Source organism: Amblyomma mixtum, chromosome 3, assembly GCF_055824585.1.
Source record: "Amblyomma mixtum isolate Tamu chromosome 3, ASM5582458v1, whole genome shotgun sequence".
NCBI lineage: Eukaryota > Metazoa > Arthropoda > Arachnida > Ixodida > Ixodidae > Amblyomma > Amblyomma mixtum.
Genome location: NC_143014.1, coordinates 381,485,261 through 381,509,712, shown reverse-complemented (window position 1 = coordinate 381,509,712; position 24,452 = coordinate 381,485,261). Strand labels below are relative to the sequence as shown.

Sequence of the window (24,452 nt, the reverse complement as noted above, 5' to 3'; positions counted from 1 at the left end):
TAATAGCCTAACTTCTTTCGCTTCTTGTTTTTCTTTATATTTTTTAGCTTTAAGCATCATTTTTTGGCAAAATAAAATAATAATTATTTTTATCGCTGTGCATTTCTTTACTCTTTTAGCAAAAATTTAGCAGACGGTCCCTCGTCGTGCAGGCAAATGCTTCGGGGCGCCGCTCAGCTGTAATTGGCTGATTCCTCGTTGCGTCAATTTTGCGTCAGGCGTCGACGTCACATCGTTTCGTCATTTTGACGTCACTGTCAATAACTTTTGACAGATTTTTGACAAAGTTCCGTAATACGGGCCCTGTTGTAGAAATATTTGTCCAACATTCTAGAGCATATTATTCACAAACATTTAGCTACCTCTCTCAATGAACATAACATATTTTGTGAATATTTTCTGGGTGAAATAACTGCCTGACCTAATGGGTCCAATTGGCTAGTCCAGTTGGGTCCAATTGGTCGGGAGTCCAAAAACACCACTGGAACCAATTGGTCCCAATTGGGAAATCCAATTGGAACCAATGGGAATGTCCACTTGGTTCCATTTGGAATGTCCAATTGGTTCCAATGGTTTTTTTTACTGGGATTCTATTCAAACTAAAACATACATGAGATCCAGTTTACAGTGAAGTACAAGGACATTCAATAAAGCCAGTCCTTCATCTAGTAGGCACGGCATCGTGACGCAGCCATCCTGGCCACAGATACGCAGACGGTGCGAAGTGCTTGGAACAAACCCTCAGGTCTCGCAACTGGCACCGCGTCTTCTCCAAGGTGAGATTGTGGCAGAACTGCATCCACATTTCGCACCAGGAAATGATGCTGCGTGCACGTTATACAACTGCACCCAAATGAATACCATACACTCCAAATGTCAATACGCCATGATTCCTTTCACCTAAATGCAGTACATTATATTTTAACTGTGGCAGTAAATGCTCGCGCCAAGACTCCGTGCCTCATTGTGCGGTTACACTCGCCTGATACCACGCGGCTAGCTGTTTTTCTATACTCAAAGAGTGACGAAAGAGAAGCAGCAAAATGAGTTTAAAACTACATTGACGGTCATGTAATGTGTAGAACGGCAATAACTACTGCTGACCGAATTCAGTTAAGGCATCGTCAAGGCGGCGCACATACACGTGGTTGAGTTTCGATACTTTCAGTTGCGAGGGGATCCTCAAATTGGCTTCACGGGGTTGAAAAACCTATTAATGTCATGCTCATAGCAGTTAGGCAGCAAGATGCTTTTAAATTGGCCTTGCGGCCAGTAGAGGGCTCGTGGTTGCTCCTGAGAGCCCAATATCAAGTTCACGTTGGTGACAGTCGGCTGCACTAAAAGACAAATGGTGGGCCTTTTTCGCACACCTTAGGACTGCAAGTGCGTGCCCTGCGGTTTACTTAAATATCCCCGATAACATGAAGCCAAGTACGCATTAAACGGTTACAGCTACGAAACAGACGCAAAAATTCCGACAAAAGCACATCTACAGCAGATGACAATGGCAAGAGCTCACCTGTGAATGTACAGACAGGTACAGTGGGAAGCGGTGTAGTAAGACACCGATGGTACAGTCCATCAAGCGGCCGTGGTACAGTCCACACTGCCGCAATGTGCCACGGAGCAAAATTTATTCACATGACGCGAGCTCATCTTGAAATGAAGAGCTAAAGGATTCAAACGAACACTGCGAGCGTGACACAACGACGGGAAAAGGTTTCGCACTGGCCGTAGACCGAAGGAAACGATAGAACCAATAAAACTGCTGCAGCGGTGCGGCAGGGTGCAAATCTAACCAAACAGTGACAGAGAAGCGACGAGCAAGGACGACAAAAACTTCTCGAAAGGGCCATTTCGAGACCGGCGAGCTTAATTTACACTATAGTGAACTAGATTAATTTACACGCTTTCCCAGGCGCGCCATTGCAGACAGCTGAAGATAAACCGCTTCGTAAGCTCCCGCGGCCACTGTGGCCGGGTACCGAAACAAGGCCTGCAAAGTCGCGCTGCAAATGCACCGCACGCTCATAAAAAGGGGGCGCAACAAGAGCGTTGCAAAAAAATTACAAAATTCGGCGTAATGTTTTGCTGAAATAATTTACCTATTTTCTTAAAACGTGGGATTAAAATATTCATTTCTTTTTGTTGTTTTATACCATTTTTATCTGTACTTCTGAATTTCTTTATATAAGTGAGTGAGTGAAGAAACTTTATTTCCGCCAGAATAAGACCCGTGCCCCTCCGGGTCCGCACGCAGGCGTCCGGGGAGGGGCAGCGTCGCAGCTGGAAGACTAGCAACGGTATAGTCGCGCAGCTTCTGCTGCCAGGCGGGTAGCGTATCGTTGTATGCTAAGGTCGGCACTTCTGAGTATGGTCTCCCATTCCTCTGCATTATTGATTCTGCCATATCCTGGGGCACTGGGGCATCTCCATAGTATGTGTTCGAGTGTAGCGGTATGCCCGCAGAACTCGCACACCTCCGCATCCTCCCTCGTGTCACCTCCTGTCCAGCTCCTCCAAAGCGGGGATGCGAAGTTTCTAGCTTGGAGTCTTCTCCAGTCATAGGCCTCAGCCGAGCTACGCGATCTATCCGGAGGAGGATAGATCCTTTTGTTCTTTTTCTGAATGTCTGTGATGCTATTAAAGGTATTGGTTTCCTCTTTAATGCTGAATTCGTATGAGGTGTGCACGGCTCCCCGGGGTAAAGAGGAGCGGGCGAGCCTGTGGGCGGCCTCGTTTCCAACCAGACCCGAGTGGGCTGGGGTCCAGATAATTAGAATATTGTGGGCTGGGATAGTCTTTTAGATATTTAGCCGCCATTTCGCGGATGCGTCCGTTGCTGTAATTTCTAATTGCGGCTTTGCAGTCGCTTACTACGTATTTGGTACCTGGCTGAGTTAGAGCGATCGCTATTGCAACCTCCTCCGCCACAAGGGGTTTTAAGTTAAGGTGTCTTACAACGCGTAACGTTCTGCCTGAGTCCCCGACGGTTGCGGAGACGGTGTCTCCTAGCGTGCCTACCGCGGCATCAGTGTAGGCCACGGTTCATGGTGGCATCTTGCCTAGCTTAGCAGCCAGCTGTGCGACCCTGCTTTTCCTTCTGCCTTTGTCGTTGATGGGATGCATGTATGTATGGGAGCGATAATAAGATGCTCTTATTTCTCTTCCCAGATCTGTTCTGGTGTTCACTGTGCTATCTACGGTTGCCCATTTCGCTAGCTCTAGGTATTTCCTTCCTGCGGGTGTGGATGTTAGCCTTTCGATTTGCGATGTTCTAACCGATTCAGTCAGTTCTCTCCAATTGTTATGCAGGCCGATTTTCTCCAGTATATCATTGAACGTGGAAATGGGCAGCCCTAGCGCTCGTTTGACACATTTTCTGATGATTGTGTCTAATGCATTTTCTTCGGTTTTGTTTATTTTCCGAAATGGGGTTGCGTAGCATATCCTGCTAACGATGAAGGCCTGCGTGAGTCTTAGTTTGCTGGACTCTGAGAGTCCTTCCCCCCTTCTAGATACCTTTCTGAAGGCTCTGACGACAAGTTCAGCTTGCGCTTTGAGCTTGTCTAGCGTACTTTTGTTTTTCCCTTTTCTGTTAATGTACATGCCTAGGATTCTTATTTCCTCGACAATTGGTATCGTTCTATTTTCAAGTGTAACCTTGATTGCCGGTATCCTTTGAGTGTGCGTGCTGATTGCTACAAATAGCTCCGACTTTTGCGGAGAGCAGCTGAGACCCACGCATTTCGGATGCTCGTTAATGATATCCGCTGCCTTCTGTAGCTTTTCTTTCATTTGTGATTCGCCTCCTTTTTTTAGCCAGACATTTACATCATCTGCGTAGAGGCTGATGTTTAAGCCTTCTATCTCTGTAAGCTTGCGGGGAAGCCTCATTACCAGATTAAAGAGAAATGGGGAGAGGACAGCCCCTTGTGGGGTTCCTCTGCATCCCATGGGGAACTCATTGGATGTGATGCCCTGAAAGGTAATGATAGCAGTCCTGTCCCTTAGGAACGATCGGATGTAGTTATAGGTGTTTTTTCCTACAGCTATCTCATTTAGCCCATCAAGGATGCATGGCGTCATGGCTGACATTGTCAAAGGCTTTCTTAAGATCTATACCCAAGATCGCCTTCAGGTTACCGAGGTCCAGCTGATCTACTATATCTGCATAGAGTCTTAGCATTGTATCTTGGGTGGTGAGCCCAGGCCTAAATCCGACCATTTCATCTGGCCAGAGGCCGTTATCCTCCATGTATTTGGTCAGTCTGGTCAGGATGACCTTCTCAAGCAGTTTCCCTACACATGATGTTAGTGAGATCGGCCTGAGGTTCTCCAAGCTCGGAGGTTTGCCCTGCTTGTGTATAAGCGTGATCTTGGCCTTCTTCCACTCCTCGGGGACAGCGCCTGCTTTCCACACTTGGTTGAGATACCTAGTGAGGCTATTTATTGATTCTTCATCCAGATTTCTCAACATTCTGTTTTCTACTCTGTCGAGCCCCAGGGCTGACCTTCGTTTTAGCTTCAGCAGTTCCATCCTGACCTCGGCTCTTAATATGGGGGCATCCAACTCCTCATTTGGTTGTCTCTTATAGTCGTCATATTTAGCGGCCCCATGGGGAGCAATATACAGTGACTTGAGCGTGTCAATAAGTTGCTCATCTGTGCCATTAAACTTATACCTAGCTTTTATTTGCTCAGTTCTCATAGCCGTCTTAGATTTATTTGGGTCTATAAGAAATTTGAGCAACTGCCATGTACTAGATTTTCCCATGCTTTTCTCCATTTCCTCGCATCTATTATCCCATCTCTGAGATTCCAACTGTCGAGCATACCTTTCTAATTCTACATTGTTAGCTGCCCTTCTGAATATGGGGCCAAATTTTACTTTCATCTTTTTTGGTGGGCTGTTCCACCTTTGGCGCTTCAGCTGGTTATTTAGCTGTTCCTTCCTTTTGTACATGCTGAAGAGCCTGCTGTCCATTCTATCTTGGGAGTCATCTACCTGAACCTCCTCAGTTGCTCTTTCTACGTGCTCAAGCAGCGTTGCCGTCCAGTTCTGGATACAGGTTATGTCACTATGCTCATGTTCTTCTCTGACAGCTCTGAATTTATACCAATCCGTAAGCTTCTCTTGCCTGTAGGTTGTAGGTTTCACGCTGACTTTTCTGCTGAGCTCGAGCTCCAGCAGAAAGTGATCGCTACCCAAATCTTCCTGTCGGTTCCGCCATTTCACAATACCAGCGTTCCTACATAGCGTAAGGTCGGGAGATGTGTCCGCTGTAACGCTGTTACCAGTCCTCGTGGGACAGGAGATGTCATTCGCTATGTAGAAATTGGATGCTACTATATCATGCAGTAGGGCTTGACCCTTGGCGTTGTTGCTTACGTAACCCCATTCCTGGTGCCGGGCGTTGAAATTGCCCATTATGATCAGGGGGTTTTTCTCCGCGAGTTTAGCTGCCCTTCTGAATATGGGGCCAAATTTTACTTTCATCTTTTTTGGTGGGCTGTAAATATTTAGAAGGAATATGCTACCCCTATTCTTTTTTCCAGTTAAAATTTCTACGCATACTGTCTCCGTCTCCTGGTTTCCAATGTCGTGTTGGATTACCGCGATGTTGCTTTTAACATACGTTACTACATTGGTGTCGTTGCCATCCTTAGCAGCGTACCCCTTATATCCCGATATATTCCAGTTCCCTCCCGTCTCCCGCATTGCAATTGCTAAAGGCGGGTAGTCCTGGCTGAGGATGTACTGTTGCAATAGCGGTCGTTTCCTGGCAAGATTGCGACAGTTCCATTGCCATATTTTCGACGTGCTATTGGCCATCAATTTGGATTTTAACATTACAGGCCTGGCCTATGACTTGGATGTGCCTCGTCAGCTGTTCGAGTTGTCTGCACACTACCGACTCGAGGTTCTCTAGTCTAGCGACGAGGATGGCCCCGTGCTGTTTGAGCTCTTCGAATGACTTCTCCATTTTTTCATTTTCCTTTGCTACTATCCTTTTAATTTGGCTCTCAACTGTTATCGTTTCATCCTGCTTTCGTTTGGCAGGCCTAACTTGGTCTACGCTCATCTCTTCAGAGATGTTTTCAGCAGAGTCACTGAGGTCACCTGCTTTGCGGATTGCCATCGGGGTGGCTGGTCTGAGTAGCGGTTGCGGCTTTTTCAACTGCTGAAATTGCTGCGCAATTGCCTCGGAAATTTTATCTATTTTCTCATTTAGTAGCCGTATGGCTGCTGCGTTCTTATCTACTCGCGCTTCTAGCGTTTTACTTGGGTTGGAGACCACACCCGCGAAGCTAACCGACCTACCTGCTACCGGCGCCTCGCCTGGCGGTGTCTTCTCCGCCCCTGAGTTTTGTCCTGATTCCCTTTGGGATCGAGGTGGCGCCTCTCTGCTCCTGCTTCTGGATTGCGAGGCACTCCTGGGTCGAGATGTGCCGTTAGAGGACCGGCTTTCATCTCCGCTCGTCCTTTGGTGGGGACTTGCTTTTTCTTGGGGTCTGCCCCTGTGTCACGGGTTCGGCGACTAGTCGACATCATCACCGAGTCCGGACAATAAGGGGGTGGCCGTTTGATGCCCGGCGTAGCCGGTAAGCAAACGCAGTGACTGAGACCGAGTCGTGTTTAGAGGTAACAACAACAAAACAACGTTTATAGCTTCGATTGAACAATGCGGCAGTTTTCACAGACACGTAATTTACATTCTACAAAACAATTGCGGAAAGCACATAGCAGTAAACACACTGAATTAAGTTATACATTGAATATTTCTACACAGGTCAGAACACAAGTGGGAGGCCAATTAGATAAAGTCGATCAGAAGTCAGAAGGTGAACAACCATACAGTGAACCGGGAAGCGCGGCTGCAGTCCATCCACAAAAACGCAGTCATTGCGGCCCCCGAAGGCGACGTCCGTCCAGGGCAGCTTGCGGTTTCGAGGATGCGGTGCGGCGGCTCGGAGACCCGGGAGTTCGCGGCGGCAGCGTTTCCACCGGCGAGCGGACTGAAGTTCGTTTCCATACGGCCCCCTTTTAAAGCCCTCGAGCGCTAGCGAGCGAGCACTCGCGGCGCCACAGCGTCGGCGTCGAAAAAACAAAACACCAAAAAGCGCAACGAGAGCACGTAGGCACCTACACTTTGACTCTGCATGGCCGCCATCTTGGAGGAGGAAAAAATTAACGCACAAATAAAAAGAAGCCCCAGGCTTCGACTCTCGATTCGGTGACCTTGGAAACGCAAAAAAGTAAAACACAACCAAAAAGCCAGTCACGTAGGCCGCAACTTCTTCCTCGCTAATGGTCAGCTCTAACTTCGGCAGTATCGGGGACGAGTTTGAGCCGCCTCCGCTTTCGCAATGCGAGGGGTTGTCTACATAACTGAAAAAAGCGTGCATGCATTCTTGCTCTTCCCGAGACACATACAAAGAAACGCGGACGCATCAGTTTTATACAAACAAAAGTAATTTACAGGCTGCCGCCACTTCTGTGACACCCTGACTTGCCCTTGCTTCTGGTTCCTTACCTCAGCATCTTTGGCGATCTTTGCCGCCTGACGCACTTTGATGATGTACGGTGTCCGGTAGAGATTTTTACACCGGTTGTCTCCCAGCACATGGTTCTTTCCACATAGCAAGCATTTGGGCTCACAGGTGTGGCCCTCTTCACGATTGCTGGCTCTGCATCCCCGGCATCGGATGTTCGTGGTGTCAGGGCACACGTCCGAGCGGTGGCCGAGCTCTCCGCAGGCATAACATACATCCAACTTCTTTCTATATAGGTTGCAGCGATAGGCTACGCCGAAAAACCACACCTCCCTTGGTGCCTCGGGACCCTCGAAGAGGATCACGACGGTCTTTGACTTCTTTCCTGATCTTCTTGCCCCTCGGATGTCCTCGTTTTCTTGGAGGCCCTCGTGAATATCTTGTGTTGTCAGGCTGAGCGGAATGTCGTAGATGACCCCTTTTCCGCCATCCGGCATGGCCGCATGAGCAGTAGCTTCGAGTGCCTGCTGTCCCACTCTGAGACTTGTAATCCTTTCGTATTTTTCAGCTCGTTCCAGCGACGGGGTCACGATGAGCAGAGACTGGTTCTTGACATTCACGATAAACTTGTCTTCCGGGAGGACTGTCAGGCCAGCCGCCTCCACCAAAATCTTTCTTAGGAAGGGTCCAGCCTTCTTCATCAGCTGATCTGCACCGCCTTTGGGGCGAAGGACCACGCGGTGCGTCTCTCTGGATATCTTCGATCTAATTCTGCCAACGGATCTCTCCACAATCGCTCTTCCTTCTTTGTTATAGGGCTTGGCACGCCCCTTCTCTACCGCTTCGGGCATATTTGCCCTTTCCTCCACGTATTTGCGCCCCTGGCGGCGAAACCAGGTGCCTGTGGCTTCCTGTTGGTCGGTAATGGCATCATTTCCCTGTTCTTGGCTTATTTCGGGCGCTGTCTGGCCACCCTGGCTGGTTTCCGGTTGCCAGTCCATGATGTCACGGCACTTCCGGTCGCTCCAGCGGAGGCGCCGCTTGGAGGCTAGGCCTGACGAGGCCAAGCGTTCCGGCGTGGGCGCCCGAACTTTTTAAGAATCACAGAAAACGAACAGGTGGTCCTACCTCGAAGCGGGTGGGCTTCCCGAGTTCCTCGCACGTTCCCGGACCTCGTCCGACCAATATTTTGGGTGAATTGGCAATATTTCCGCCGATATAGCCATCCAAAGCGGAGCTCCGACCTCGCTGCTTCTCGACGCGTCGGAACGCCAGCTAAGTGTTTTGCAGCCCCGTAAATTGTAAATTGGTTTTTTGAGGAAAGGAAATGGCGCAGTATCTGTCTCGCATATATCGGCGGACACCTGAACCGCGCCGTAAGGGAAGGGAGGAGTGAAAGAAGAGGTGCCTTAGTGGAGGTTTCCGGAATAATTTCGACCACCTGGGGATCTTTAACGTGCACTGACATCGCACAGCACACGGGCGCCTCTTGCGTTTCGCATCCATCGAAACCGAGCGCCTTACCACTGAGCCACCGCGGCGGGTATCCCCTCTAAAACGTTTTAGGGCCCAGCCCTTTGAGAATCTATGCCCAGCATTCGCCGCCACTCCACATCCGCCTTATAAAAAGTTTATACACTTGAATTTTAAATTTCGTATGAACGCTACCGACCACTCAGGTTTGGCAAGGGTACGACGTCCTGCCGAGTGACCTACTCTCCTTACACTTTGCTTCCTTGAATACGAGATCAGACACACTTAGGTCCACATTAATGGAAATGGGAAATATGCCGTAAACGGTTTACAGATTATCGCTGTAGCCACTGCTTTGCGAAGGTGCCACATTTTCAAACACGCAATATGGCGCTACATAGTTGAAAATTTTTTGAGAGAACATATTTACTTGCGCAAATATATTAGTGCGTAAATAATACTCTTATTCAAAGCGATCATGTGTACAGATCCCTTAAAACATGCGTGCGCAAATGTATCTTTAAAGCCTTTGCACATGTTTTACAACACCTTTAAGTGTGTTTCTGTTCGCTAGCCGCTGCAGCCGGCCAAGCCCAGTGTTGCCCACCTCCGTTCCCGACAAATCCAATGTTTCCCGCCCGTTCGCACCCGGTGGTGATGAAAACATTTAATCGGAATTAAGGTACAGGGTCTGTGGGAAAGGGCACGCGGTGGACACCTCAGTGGAGGGACGAGAGCGGGAGTCATTATAAGAAAGAGAGAAAACATTTAATAGGAAGGGACAAAGGCATGCCATTGAGAAAGGGTATGCGTTGGACGACACAGCCGCGCCGTAAGCGGAGGGAAGAAGGAATGTAAGAAAGAGAGGAAAGGGAGCCTTAATACAGGGTTCCAGAATAATTTTGGCCACCTGGGGATCTTTAATGCTCACTGACATGTGGCACAGTGCAGTTTTCGCCATCTGCAGGGGGCCATCCTTGAAGAGCGAGACCGCAACGCGCACGCTGTCCAGTGAAATGGTGCAAGCGGGTGCTTTTGTGGCTGCACGCAAGATGTGGGGCAGAAGTGATTCGTTGGTGCTGAATCCCTTTCACGGAGGTTCTGACAGCTGTGTATCGTGAGTAGAGTCTGCACGGGGGGCTGAGTGCAGCTGGAGAAATCCGGAATTAATCTTTTTGAGCGTCGATCCTGACAGCTCCACTTAGACACTTGCGTGGCTCTGTGTCTTTCCACCTTGGCGGAGATGCCATATATTGCCAGATTGTAACTTAAGGCAATGCATAAGGAGGGCTGATGCAGGTGAAGACAAATTTCTTTCACTGTGAACATTTCACTGTAGTTTTGTTTGTCCAGTATGCTGTACATTATAGCTTTCTTCATTCTTCCAGCGTACGTGTTTCTGGATATAATATTGGTAATTGCTATAAGTGTGCTCTGATATCTCAGCTGGTGGCATACATCTTTTTATCTTGGTATTCAGGTTCGATTTTTTTTTCTTTACATATCCAGAGCGGTTTCCCTTCTGGCTATAAAAACTTTAGAGCGGGTTACAGGCATATTCTCCACATGATTTGTTCCTCAGAGGAGGAAGGATTTATTGCCAGGGGAATGTCACACAGTATCAGTTAATTGCCAAATGTGGCATGTGACAGTCATTCAAACTAGTACAAGCATAGGTCTTGCACGGTACGTGGTTTCAGTGTATACACCTGATGTAGAGAGACTATGCAAATATTTTACAAGGTAACATGTAACAAATATAAAGGGAATTTCTGATGTGGTTTGTAGAAAGTGCTTATTGAGAAGTCATTCTTTTTATTACTCTAATACAAAGACTGTTAAGGCCTGCGTTACTTTTTATCTTGAAAGAAAACAGTGCAGAAACAATAAACTCTCCTGTGATTCTCCTCTTGTTACTAATCAGTTTTTCCAGCTTTCTTTCATGACGCACCCATCCACCCAAACTGCTGTCCAACTGCGTTACTTCAATTTATTTTATGTGTGGAAGAATCTTCACTTCAGTGTATTAGTATGACTTCATAGTGCAAGCATGCAGTTTGTAGATGGCAGGAGGCTAGAAAGTGCTTACTTTGGGAAGGCCTTCTCAATCCGTGTTGATTTGCTTTGGCACCATTCCACAGTTCTTGATACTGCAGTGCTCTTTGTCAGGGTATGTTGCAGCAGACTGGGCTAGTATGAGACAATGCGTGGCCTTCCAGGTGCTCTATATATGTAGAAGTTTTTTGGCACTGTAAAACACAAAAAGAAGTGGGGGCACACTTTGTAGCTGCAGATTAGTCCTGATGTAGTGTACTGCTTGGGATGCAACTCATTGAGGTTCTGCTATACCAAATTGTTTTTACCAACCACACAGCCTCGTTGTGGCCGCATTTTAACTGTTTCATTTTTCAAAACTCTTCTGGAAATTTTTTTGCATTTCATCTCAAAAATATCCTCTGATGACATGCGTGTGAACACTTTTATTTTGCATAGTTTTAGTTTATTTCTTCAAAAACTAATCAGTCCCTCTAGTGTACTGAATCCTGCAGGTGAAAAAAACTCAGTATTCAAAATTTCTTACCTCCAGGACATAACTGGCTGCAGAAACAGCTAGTAACAGAGTAATTGATGATAGCAATGATCCTTAAGTTTTGTGCCCTTTGATAACTACCTCCACAAGCTGTGGCACACTCGATGACAGAAAGCTGTCTCTCCATTTCCTGAAACTAGTGAATTGCTACTGTCATGTGTTCACAACCAAGTATCTCTGCTGGAAGCTTCGTTTTCACCATGGTGTCATACATTTAGTGCAGATGTAAGCCTCCACTTCATCAGGACGCAGACATATCATAACAATTCAATGTTGGGAAAACCCACTTTGATCGCTTAATAATCGTAGTTCTGGCTTTTTTGAAGTTCTGGTATTTTTTTTTAAATTTTATAAGCTGCTCATATGGTCGAAAGCATTTCACTGGTGCAAGAAAGTGGCACATTGTCACATGTGAGTCATGGCGCAAGATAAGACTGGAATGATTAGAAGGTGCACAACTTGCTATGTGGGCTTGGACCTGCAAAAGCTAGAAGCCTAGTGGCAGCAAAAATGAGATGCTTGTTTGGTAGTCATTCAATTAAGTAGCCTATCTTGAACCTAAGCACTATAATGTGTGTCATCCATCATACTTTTTCCTCAATGGATAGATATCACAATTATTTAAACAACTTTCCTCAAGTACCTTGGCAGTTAAATAACAAGATATTCAGCATGTCTTAGTCTGAAACAAAGTGGTCATTTTCTCCATGCCAAAAAAGACTGGGCAAGGGCAATCATGATACACTTGTACAGCGCTTGTCTTACTTGTTCTTGTACTATACTTTTTAGTACCCGAACGTTTACCACACAGTGCACATACTCACCCAGGCTTAAATCTTGCTGGAGCAGAAGCTTCAAAACAGTGCCTGCCTATTATAAAGCCCTTGCGAAACAAACGTGGCTTGTATGTGAGCCTTCTTTATGTGCAGATGATATCCGGTGGCACTGAGAGCCTCATCTGCCCTGCAAAGCTTAGAGACTATGGCTACAATGAAAAGGGCATTGTGTACCCAGAGATTTGAGTGTGTTGACCATAGGTCACCATCTCACCTGGACAGGCTGAAAGCCTCATTGGGCGAGAGTCACAATGAGTAGGCATTTGCCGTCTGTCCATGATGTTGTGGCTGCGGAGCGTGTGCTGCTCCGTCACACGTAGGCACACACCAGTTGCAAGGGCAAAACAAACATGAAGTAGGCCCTCATTTGCTCGCATTGGATTGGAAAACATTTATAGTCAGCATCAAGCCCTATGCGGGCACTATACTGGAAGGCTTCGAGCCCGTGGCTCTCAGCGACCTTGTGAGCCAACTCAGTGGCCCGTACTTGCGTCAACAGGTCTGAGTTAGCCAGTATAGCCTCCCACCACTGCAGAGAAAGGACTGGTGGTAGGTCCACTGGTGGCGGCACCTTTTTGCAGCTCCATAAAATGTGATCATATCCGGCTATCGCGCCGCATTCTTTGCAAGTTGGATTGTATTGCACTGGGTGCATGAGTGCTAGTTCCTATGGGCTAAAGAAGGCTCGTGTCTGGTGCCAACGCCACATTACCTCCTGCCTTTTGTCGAGCTTCTTGTCTGGTAGCAGATATATCCTCCTTTCCAGTTTAAAATGATTAGTGTCGTGAAAGGATATGAAGGCATCTCTTGTGAAACTTGGGGACTGAGCCCAAAACTCATTGCTCGGCTGACATAACCTCGAGTTGTACTGTGAGCCAACTCATTTCCCGAGTCTGCCGCCTCAGTGGCTCAGTGGTTATGGCGCTCGGCTGCTGACCCGAAAGACACGGGTTTGATCCCAGCAGCGGCAGCCGAATTTCGATGGAGGTGAAAACCTAGAGGCCCGTGTACAGTGCATTGTCAATACACGTTAAGAAACCCCAGGTGGTCGAACTCCCCGGAGCCCTTCGGTATGGCGTCCTTCAAAGCCGTAACGAAAGTTGCGGTAGTGCTGACTTGAGTGACTGGACTACGGTGCAGCCATCTAATCCACTTACCTTTAAGATGCAGGCGACCTTCCTTGTGTCTGCCAGCCTGCTGCTGCCAACTTTGGCATGCTTGTCAGCCTGGGCGTCAGCGGTGTGCGCAGTGCCGTGCACCGGAAACGGACGGGGCTTTTGCTACCTACCGCCTGTCAGCTGCTCGTGCCCGCTGAATGTGCCGCCAGAGGAGCTACACTTGCCGGATATCATCGCTACATCACTGGCCACACAGGAGCTCTGCAGCTGCTTTGTTGTATAGGTGCTCATAGCAACCTTGAATTAACAGAAAAACTGGGTAAATCTGCCCATTTTTGTACTCGCTTTAAAACAAATGCATAGCTTCGTGGTTAATTTGAGTAACTTTGTGGATGCCACTGGCACCTTTGGGAAAAGCCATTCTAAGGCTGTACTAGTAAGCATAAGTGAAAGTTATCAGTTTGTATGAGCTGACTGCAGTTTTGCATGGACTGGTTGTCCTTGTGATGCCTTTGTGTTTCTGAAAGATGGTTGCATTATGTGCACTTCAAATAGAAAACTTGCCCCCATTGCTGGTCCTGAAAGCAACTTCACAATTCCAGACTACCTAATGGCCTGTAAGACTATCTATTAGATTATTTTTTTTCAGTTACACGCCCTATTTGTTAAACATGAAGAAATAAGCTACTAGGTTCTCTATCAACATTTTCTCTGAGGATGCCTTAAAAATATCTTTGAATCATGAAGGGGCCCATGTTGTCAACGAGACGTAGTTTTAGTGCACTGGGGCTCATAGCGGCCATTCCCCGCATTTAGTTATTGCGCATTTGTCTATCTGTTTGTCTGAAGCCGGTTTTGTGGCAGGCTGCTCACCTGCCAACACTGGAAATACATTAGAACTTGGCTAAAATGGTTCAGTGTTTCATTCTTTCTTTTTAGGTGGTGTGTTTTTGAGGGAAGTGTAGACGAGAAGCTTCATTTGTCTAGGAAGCTGCCCTATTTGCCAGTGACAATGCCCACAATGTGTCCATTCTTCCTGTTACCGCCCCTAATTGCATGCAAATATGACCACTGTTTAAAGTCGCAGACAATGCTTCTGTCAAACAAGCACATCAAACTAAAATTTACTTTGCTGATCCACTGCCTTGAGTGGGGCCTTTGTGCACGTTGCAAGCTTCACATATGCTCCGTCCTGTGGAAAATTGACGAAAGCAGCATGCTTGTGGAGTTTAACACTCCAAAGCAGTACGAATGAAATCTATGGTGCTATTTCTCTAATTAATAGTTACATGAGGAGTGTGTCAGGTGTAACCTGGTGTCTAATAACACCAACAGTTGTGTGCTGTTAAGTTAGCCCCACCCGTGACTGACTGGGCTTCAGGTGTGAACAAAGTTGTTATTAGATAGAATATTAAAATGGAATTTTTTGATGTGGGAACACACCTGTATGAGATGGTAGACTCATCTGGCAACCATGAAAATACAAACAACAGCAATTTATAATGTGCAATTTTCAAGTGCTGAGATGATTAAAAGAAATCGGCACTGAAAGGACATTGGTTATATATGTCGAAATTATATGAAGCCGTATTTTGTCATTAATAAAATACAGGAACGTGAGCACCATGACCATGAAAGGGTATGGCAATTAATCCAATACAAGACGAAGCGGCGTCACGGTGCACATGGTATCTTGTTTGTCAGGCAGTATGTCAAGCTTGCAGAATCTGAGCGAAGTCGAAAAGAGAATATTGCCAAGGATGAACAAACAAAACATTGACCCATATGAGTCAACTCTGGATAAACGCGGTCGCGACAGCCAAAGTGATGACAAGAGTAGCGATGATCCCAACGATTTCCGCTATGCGGCGACAAACATGGCAGTGCCCTTTGAAGCCGGACCCCTCGCTTTGGACTGAATTCTCGTTGTTGCTGCATTTTTCAGTTCGTTCACTGGCCATAAATGGGGCATCGGTCTTTAGCTTCGTGTCACCTCGCCTATAAGAAAACGTATAAGTGATATATCTGCTTTATTTTTTTTAAATTAGAGTGACGATTCTGCCGCTTCTAGGCTTAAGAGGAGAGTTCGTTTGTTTGCAGTAATGCTTCCCGTCCTTACAACCAGATGACGCCACTATAGGCTGAGTTTATTTTTGCGTCTGTGTTAGCATACACGGAACTAAAAGTGGGAATGCGCCTTCGTTTAGTGCACGTAAGCGTGCATACGCTTATGGTACGTATACAGCGTCGATTTATCTCTTTTCTCACCCTATCTGTGTAAGCCGCGAGCGGCGACGTGGTGTGCAAAAGTGAGAAACAGCGGCGCGGCGGTTCCGCCTTGCCGGGCGTCAACAGATGAGAACAGGTCCTAGTTATTGCGGTGAGCGAATCCACTTCGCTCACCGGATTTTTGGACAATTGTGAACGCGCCCTTATAGCACACACAGAGACTGAAGCACCAATGCATGCGTAGCGGCGACGTCGGTGAGGCCCTTCTTTTTTGAAAAACACTTAAAAATATGATTAAGCAAAGTTAAACTATAAATATTCATGTGATTTACAGAAAAAGTGAGCGGTCTGCCTTCTACAGTTTACTAGAACAAAACGTACCTATCTGTGACATTGGGGCTTACTAACAGTACATAGTATATTCACTTATGCTTCACAGCGATGCGAGTGCCAGCCTGTGCGTGGGTGCGTGCGTGTGTGGACATCACCCATGAAACTCATTATATTATGCCATCATCAGCCTTCATTCGCACTTTCCCTTTCCCCTGTGTGGAGTAGCAGGCGAGGGCCATGTTACCACCGGCCAACCTCTCCACCTTTTCCCCTCAGTAAAATTCCTTTCTCTCTCTACCAAAAAGTCTACCACATGCTGCAACAAAAAGAACGTTTGGGGTCACCACGATGCACTTTTACGCGACTTGTAACGTCAAATTAAAATATATATTCCTGCCTAAACCAGAAGCAGTACCCTCGTTATTGACGTTATAGGGTGCCAACTACCAGATTATGCCATTATTTACACACTCTTCTCCATGAATAGACCAACCCTTTAAACCGCCACGATGGCATGGCCGTGGTGTCAGTAGATGCAGACACTGCTCTCGGTAGAATGGCACTTTTTGTGGTGCTGTAGGCCAATGTACATAGCTTAGTGTGGGAAGAGGGGTCAGAGGGAGTGCAGACCAAGAAGCAACTATCACGAGCTATCAGCGAAACACGAAGGAGGGAAAGGGCGAAAGCGATATGGCAAGTGATATCGCTCGTAAAGTTCCAATAGAAACAGACCAGCAAAAAAAGTCTTCACAGTGCAGTTTTATTCCAGTTTGCTTGGATGCGCTCAAGGCAGCAATAATTCCAAACATAGCTTCAAGAACGGCACCTTGGCAGAGAAAGTATTTTGCTCACAAGATGGTACAGACATGGATAGTTTTCAATAAATAACAATCAAAAACAAGGAAAATTCCTCCTGTACAACACTGTTCCTCAAGCAAGTGGTACACTATAAAAGCCAAATTATCAGGGGTGTGCGAATAACCAAAATATCAAATACGAATAGAATATTTCTGCTATTCAGTTCATATTCGACTCGAGAAATCAATACTCGGAGTTTTCTGAATATTCAAAAATTACCGAATACATCAAGGTTGTGCAAATATTTGAACATTACTGAATATTCAAAAGTCTTCCATCTGTTGGCAGCAGTCGAATACAGCCGACTCCCTCAACACGATCCTGAAGAGACCGCAATATACCCGGTCGAATTATCCGAAGGTCGAGTAGAAATGCCAAGAAAACTATCAAAAGAAGACAGCAAGCAGAATCAGGCCAACAGCTACACTGCCATGGACCACAGCAGTTCCAAAACTGCGACTGCGTTGGCTATCGAATCCAAATCCAAAACTCAAGTGACTGACATCGTCTTTGTTCAGGTGCCCCTGGTTGAGCAGTTCATGCAGCCAGTTCACGTCGTGGTATCGTTCTATGGCAGTTTGCGCATAGTGCTGCCCATCTGAATTGCGCGTGCACACATGTACAGCGAAGATGTCAGCCACCAGCGATAAGCCAACCAGGGAAGAAATGCGGAAAGCCTCTCCTGTGTCACCGTCAACAGCGCAATGTAAGTCGTGTGAAGGTGTTCCTCAAACACCGACCGGAACGACTATGACGCTTCAAAATTATCTTAAGTAGCATCCATCATTAATGCAAGACTACAAGAGAAATGTTGCAAAAGTGATATCAAAGAGTCAACCAACGCTGCATGACTTATTTCGCACGCAGCAGCCCGTATCTGAAATGAAAACAAATGTGCTTCATGTAGAAGTCACAGAGATGATTGCTTTGGACCTTCAGCCTACAGTATTGTCGAAGACCGCGGCTTCAGAGCGCTTATGAAAGAAGCGGTGCCGGGCTATACTCTGCCATCTCATGCGAAACTAGCGCGCATGTCTGTTCCGTGCCTGTACGATGACACAAGAGCAAAGGTGAGATGTGAGCTTCATAAAGCTCTTGCAGATGGTACAAGTGCCTGCGCCTTCACCATTGACCTTTGGAGTTCCTGTGCTATTGAGAGCTTTTTAAGCCTAACCTGCCACTTCCTCAGTCCACGGTTCAAGATGACACTGTTCACCTTGAACACGCACCATATGCCTGAAGCTCACTCAACTATTAACATTGCTACTTTACTGCAGCAGCTATGTTCCGAGTGGGAGATACCCAACGACTGTGTCAAGTGCATTGTAACAGACAATGGCCGTAACATTTGAGCTGCTGCCAAAACGTTGCCATGGTTGGAGTGGGCATGCTTTGCTCCCACTTTGCTCAGCTAGCCATCAGTGACGCAAGGTCATGTACACCAGCCATGAGGAGGCTGTGCAAGGAAGCAAGGACAATAGTCCTGCAGCACAGAAAAGACTTGAGGACCGGCAGAAGCAGCTGAACATGGAAGTGCTTCATGTTGTTCAGGATGTGGAAACAAGGTGGAATAGTCAGTACCTCATTCTTTCACGGTTGCTTGAACTCAAGGAAGCCATCACATTCGAGTTTGCTTTGTCTAACACTGCTGCCGATAGTTTGGACTTTTCAGAGTGAAGAAATGCAACTGAATTTGTGGAGGCCCTAAAGCCATTATAAGAGGCAACTGCGATTGCAAGTACTGAAAAGTACCCTTCACTTTCCTGCCAGATTCCAGTTATCTTTGGCATACTGCATTGCCTTGAAACTACTGGTGGCAACCATAGCTTTGCCAAGTATCTCTTTGATGAAGCTGCAAGTATGGCTATGTTCTTGAACCCACGACTCAAGGCAACACTCCATAATGCATCTGGCCATTTGGTGTGCCTCAAGGATCTTGTGGCAAGGGAACTTCAGGTCGTTGAAGTGATACCCAATGAAGACACAGTCAAGGCACCATCAACGTCGTGCCCCTCGGTAGCATCCTGTGTGTGGAGTGCTTTCGATCCTGTGGTTATGAACAAGGAATAAATGCAGGGAGAAGCTGCCCCTAACAAAGAAGTAGCAGCTTATAAACAAGAACAATGTTTGTTTTCTTTGTTCATTTTTTTCTCTCTAAGCAAGCATTCGATATTCGAAAGCATTTTTTCTGCATATTCGTATTCAATTCGTATTTGAGAAATTCAATATTCGGACACCCCTACAAATTACAAGTGACATTGCATACATGCATATTTAGTACCTAATAACAGCGAATAAAGCGAGAGTATAAGTGTACACAGTTTGGGCAAGCAAAAATGACACACAGAAGCACAGACACCCGTGAGCTTCAGCTTTGAGCCGAGTACCGAGGCATTGCATAAAAAAGTGTGCTTGTGTGAAAACTTTCCGTTCCCCACAGGCGAAGGCAAGTGTGCAGAGCACAAGGCACGCGCTAATGGACTAAGTGGAGCATGGGCTCCAAGCAGACTGGTGGAATGCTAACTGTACTGCAAGGTAGTATGCAGCAGTCACACAAAAGAGCGTGAACGGGTTCTGAGAAACTATACATACCCCAACACTTCAAAAAAGGGGGGAGGGGGGGGGCCACTGCAGCCGATACTGCACATAAAAGTTTTGGCCAACGCTGCTGTCAAAGTCATCTCATGATCCCTAAGTGAGGTGTTCACATAAGCAGACTGCACCTTTAAAATTCCGCGCACTGGCCGTGTCAGCCTATCCAGATGCCTCAGTCTTGTTCCCCCAGTACTGGGCAATCATCGTCCCTCTCACAACTAACAGGGAGGAGGAGAGGACACGTGGCAGCATGCAGGAACACCGGTTGCGTGCGTACAGGCACTCCCAAGAGGCAGTGCTCGCTCTACTTTGGAGGCGTCGCTGCCACAGTGATGACAAAAAAGCAAGTGACAACATGTCACATGCATTGCACCAAAAGGAAGCGAAGCGTTTGGAACGATGCATGTGTGTGGAAGGCCAGAGCGCACAAATACCTATGCAGCCATTGGAATAGAGGAGGAAAGTGCCTGGGACACTGTCCGCATATGTGCTGCACAACAAGGTCTCCAAACCCATGTCAACACATTTCTTTGAACACACAGCACTTATTGTAACTCTCCTGTAGTATACACAATGGCCGTACCGTCATGCATGACGTTAATAATTTGACAAACCAGCTAGCATGATCACTCTTGATACATTTGGGTAAATGCCTGTTAATTTTTTAAGTGCACCTTACCAACTGGCAAGATGTAGCGAGTGCAAAAAGTACCATATTTCCTCTCAGAATACAGTCGAACCCGGATATATCGAACCCGCATATTTCGAATTATTGGCTATATCGAACACACAGATTACCCCCTTGAAAATACTATGTAAAAGTATAGGACAGTTGCGTTGTATATCGAATTCCGTTTTCGCCGGACATTGGATATATCGAACGCCGCGCCGCGCCCCTGGAAGGTGCGCTTTCCCCAAAGACATTCCTGTCCGGTCCTCAGCCGCCTCAGCGGAGAACATTTCCGCAGTCAGCAGGCGCAGGGCCCTTTTTTTTTTTTTTTTGTTCCCCGTTTTTGCGCCCCACCGGCGCGAGCTTTCCCCCTCCTCCTCTCCTCCTGTACCGCCGGCGTGTGCCAACACCCCCTAGAAGTCTAGGGGGTGTTGCGTGTGCTCCGTCAAGGTCATTGGAGATCAGCGAAGAGAGAGCGCCACATGGAGACGCGCGGCGACCACGCTTCTTGGGGAAAGAGAGGGAGAGAAAACGGTCGCTCGTGGGCACGTCGTGGGTCTGGGGAAAAGAGAGCGCAGAAAAAAAAAAAAAAAACGAAGCCCAGAGCGCCGATCTTTCTCCCTGCTCTTTCTTTTCCCTCTGTCGTTCCTTCGCAGCTACGTTGACTGCCGCTCGCATAGGCTTCGCTCTTATCGCTCCATCTGCGCCTCGCGCGTTTTTTTTGTGTGTGTGTGTGTGCCTGTGTTTCAACGCGCGACGTGAAGCAGGCCCCAGTAGCCAACTGTTTTGGCAAGGCAGGCCTTGAAGTGGCCGGAGATGAATGTCCGGAAGATTTAGATGACGATGAGTGCTTGGACGACGCGTTTCGCGACTTGTCCAATTTTCTCGGCGCCGTTCCGTCCGAAGTGACTGTTGAGGACTTTAACGCTGACAGCGAAGTTCAAGCGGTAGCTGGCGTTCAAGACGCCGACTCCAGCGACGACGAGGGCAACTGTGTTGTCGAAGAAACACGTCCGTGCGCAGCCACTGAACTGGCGTCAGCGTTAGCCTGATTCGGCGCTGTTGCGGCGAAATGGAAGGCACTGTGCTCTCGCACCTGGACAGTCTCGAGAAGATCGAGGCCAGTGTTTTGAACTTCGTTTCCCAGGGGAAAAAGCAGCCCAAAATTAGTGATCTTTTTTTCCGCGAAATAAAGCGCTTTCACATTGCGCGCCCATACTATGTGATTCGCGGCTGTTCCAAACGGTAAGCAACAATTTGTTATGATCGGGAGTGCAGTTTTAGCCTATATCTGTATATCGAATTTTCGCTATATCGAACTATTTTCCGATCCCCTTCGAATTCGATATATCCGGGTTCGACTGTATTGAACACACCAGCTATTATGGTTGCCGAAATGTAACTTTTGACTATTACATAAAAAAGTTTTTGGACTAATGTGACCCTAGGAGTCAGGGGGATAGATAGGATACTCGAGGCGAGTATGCATGCGCAGAATGCTAATACCCCTTGTGTCTTTGGGTTAGCGGGCGATCCTAACCCAAAACCACTGAAATAGCATGGCCCTATAACGCTGGGCAGTGTCGGCCAACATAGCAAAGTTCACCGAAGTAGGGCTGCTTGTCTCACCACCAATTCGTCATTGCCACTTCACTGCTTCTCACATTCATGGCAAATGAACGGTGAATGGAGCTTTTTGCTTGTCCCAAGGGACCCACACCACAAAATTCTAGCTATAAAAACCGCATAAATTTTATGACTGCTTCTGGATTTCGACAGCTGCTGGGCTTGGCAAGTACACATTGTCTGATTTCCCTCCAAATATCATTTCAGAAAGCACGGGATGTTGCAACAGGTTGGTCTCGATCATTTATAAAACAGGATGCAAAGTATTGAATTTCATAGTACCTTTTTTTATTATTTATTATTGCCTTTTGCCTAGGCCGGTGTAAATAAAAGTGTGAATAAAATTAAATTTCAAATATCTACAACTGAGAGTTCACTTCACAGCCGGAATGGCACTGTGAGCGGAAAACGCAGTTCAGATGCAGCTGGCCCCTACCCTTAACCTTTGCAGGTACAAAGCGCAAGGCCACGTAACACGGTACAAAGAGGGGGCCCCTAAAGTTGGTTCCCAAATTCTAAAGCTCTCTTTTGTCGCGCAAAATGAATGTGCAACCAAAATTTTTCTAAAACTGTCATCAGTTTTGAGGCGATAAAATGCATGTCTAATGTGAGTAAAATACAGTAATAATGAAGCAAAGAATTGTTCTCAGGCCTCAGTGTTGGGTATGCATGGAGTGCCTGAGAAAATCTTGATAAATGTGTGCAGTAGATGACACTCCTGTAGTAGATGTACAGGATGACCTTTCACTCGCTGCTCCCCTATTAAACAGCTTACTTTTCAAACCTTTGTGCGACCCAAGCTTGAGCATGCTAACGCTATTTTTGATCTCCACCACAATAACCTTAGTAACGCCCTCGAATTGGTTCAGAACTGCTCAACACGATTCATTCCATCTAGTTATTCCTACCACTCAAGCATCTCAGCACTAAAAGCTTGAATTAACTTAACCCCCTAGCCTCGCGGCGTAGGATAGCACGTCTTAACCTTTTTCATAAATTTTTCCATTCTTTGCCTCTTGATAACCCCTACATAAAAAGAGCCCACCGCATCACCCGGTTCAGCCACAGTAACGCAGTGTATCCCCTACAAGCCCATACTGTGACATTTCAGCAGTCATTTTTTCAGTGTACTGCACGAGACTGGAATGACCTGCCCACCAAAGTTGCCATTATCATCAACCCACTAGAATTCAAGCGGAGCATCGCCAACCTTTCATCTTAACATTTTTTACCATTGTTTGCCAGATACCGTCCACTCCCTCACGTAATGTCTCAACCGAGACCCTTGAGGAAATAAATAAATAAATAAATTCTATCCCAACAGGCTACAATTAAAGAAGTCACAGGTCAAGCTTTGCTCAAAGTCACTTACAGAGACATAGAATACGCTTTCGCATGTGAAAGTTGTTGATACAATCTAAATATAATCTACTGCACTGAAGAATGTTTGCAATGGGTATTGCCTGCCAAAATTTATTTTTTTAAGAAAAGGTGCACTTGAAATGTGGACGAGCTACCCGATGCCATCCCTTGTGGTGCAGTCCAACGTTGTAAACAGTGTCCAACAAGAACCAGGCATCCGCTCGAAGAGTTATGGACGGTATGCAGGCATGAAGCACAGCAGTTTCTTCTTGGAAGTCAGTGTAGCCTGCCACGAACTCGCTAGGCCAAACTTGCACACCGTTACATGTACAGACATAAACAAAGCTCCAAAAGCAACAAGCTGAATTCAAGCATCACCAGGTAGGTGCATGGCTGCAGAATACTGCCCTGCACGCACTGACCAGCCTGCCTGGCACATAAGTAGCGAGTTAAGTACAGTCAAGAGCTCCAACATCTTGCAACATTTTAGACAAGCACACTGCTAGTCACACCAGCATTGCTTGGGCTGAAATACAAGCTGGTATTGCTACTGCACATTTCATCACACAAGCCCCAACAAACACTCCGCAGAGGCAGGCACTTTGGATACATGCCGCTTGGAAAGGAGGAGGAACATAACAGTTCTCTCGAGCACGCGTGTTGTCTCTGCACCGGCATCTCACCCACCTCACAAATGCTACCGGTTTGCCTTTCGTGGGCGACCATCACTGGTCCTATTCAGTTTGCTCGGAAGCAGGTCACCCGAGCATATAGTATGTCATGTGTATGACAGACAAAGGCTCTCTACACAAGAGGTGCTGAGCAGGATGCCAAACAGTCCTTTCTCTACAAGGGACACAGTTGGTGTGAGCTAGGATCGGCCCACGCTGCAGGGAGCGGCCGGAGCCACACCGTTCTCGGGCAGGGTCTCCCTGGAGCAGCAGCTGGCCACCTCGAGCAGACTCACCGTCGAACCGGAGGGAGCGAGGAACACACTCTCACTCTCCGCAGGACGCAGCACATCCAGCCTGCAGGACGGTTGTTCCAATTAAGGAGCAAGCAATGTGGATGAATGCATTGACACTGGCAAAATGCACAGACACCTGCTGAGACTCCATTTCATATCAAGTAATTTCTAACAATAATGATGCCGCTGCGTTCCAATCTCCTCTTGACAAAATTTGATCATGGAGCCAAACTTCGTCACTCAGGCAATGTAACCTGCTGAGACTGTATTTCATATCAAGTAATTTCTAACAATAATG

General features: G+C 47.0%; 1 protein-coding gene across 7 annotated transcripts in view; it reads right to left on the bottom strand.

Moving 5' to 3' along the window:
• Nucleotides 1–16,817: 16,817 nt before the first annotated feature.
• The window catches only part of LOC149357019 (glycerophosphocholine phosphodiesterase GPCPD1-like), a 32,743-nt gene continuing 25,108 nt past the window's right edge, over nt 16,818–24,452 (bottom strand). For 6 of the 7 annotated variants that reach the window (XM_089584418.1, XM_089584419.1, XM_089584412.1 and 3 more), the window contains one exon: nt 24,075–24,215. Coding sequence is in view for 1 of the 7 variants with exons in the window: in XM_089584417.1 (XP_089440543.1) it covers nt 24,059–24,215 (157 nt within the window). In the remaining 6 variants the exon portion in view is untranslated. Of the gene's footprint in view, nt 24,216–24,452 lie in introns of all 7 variants that reach the window. The other variant, XM_089584417.1, reaches the window with a different exon arrangement.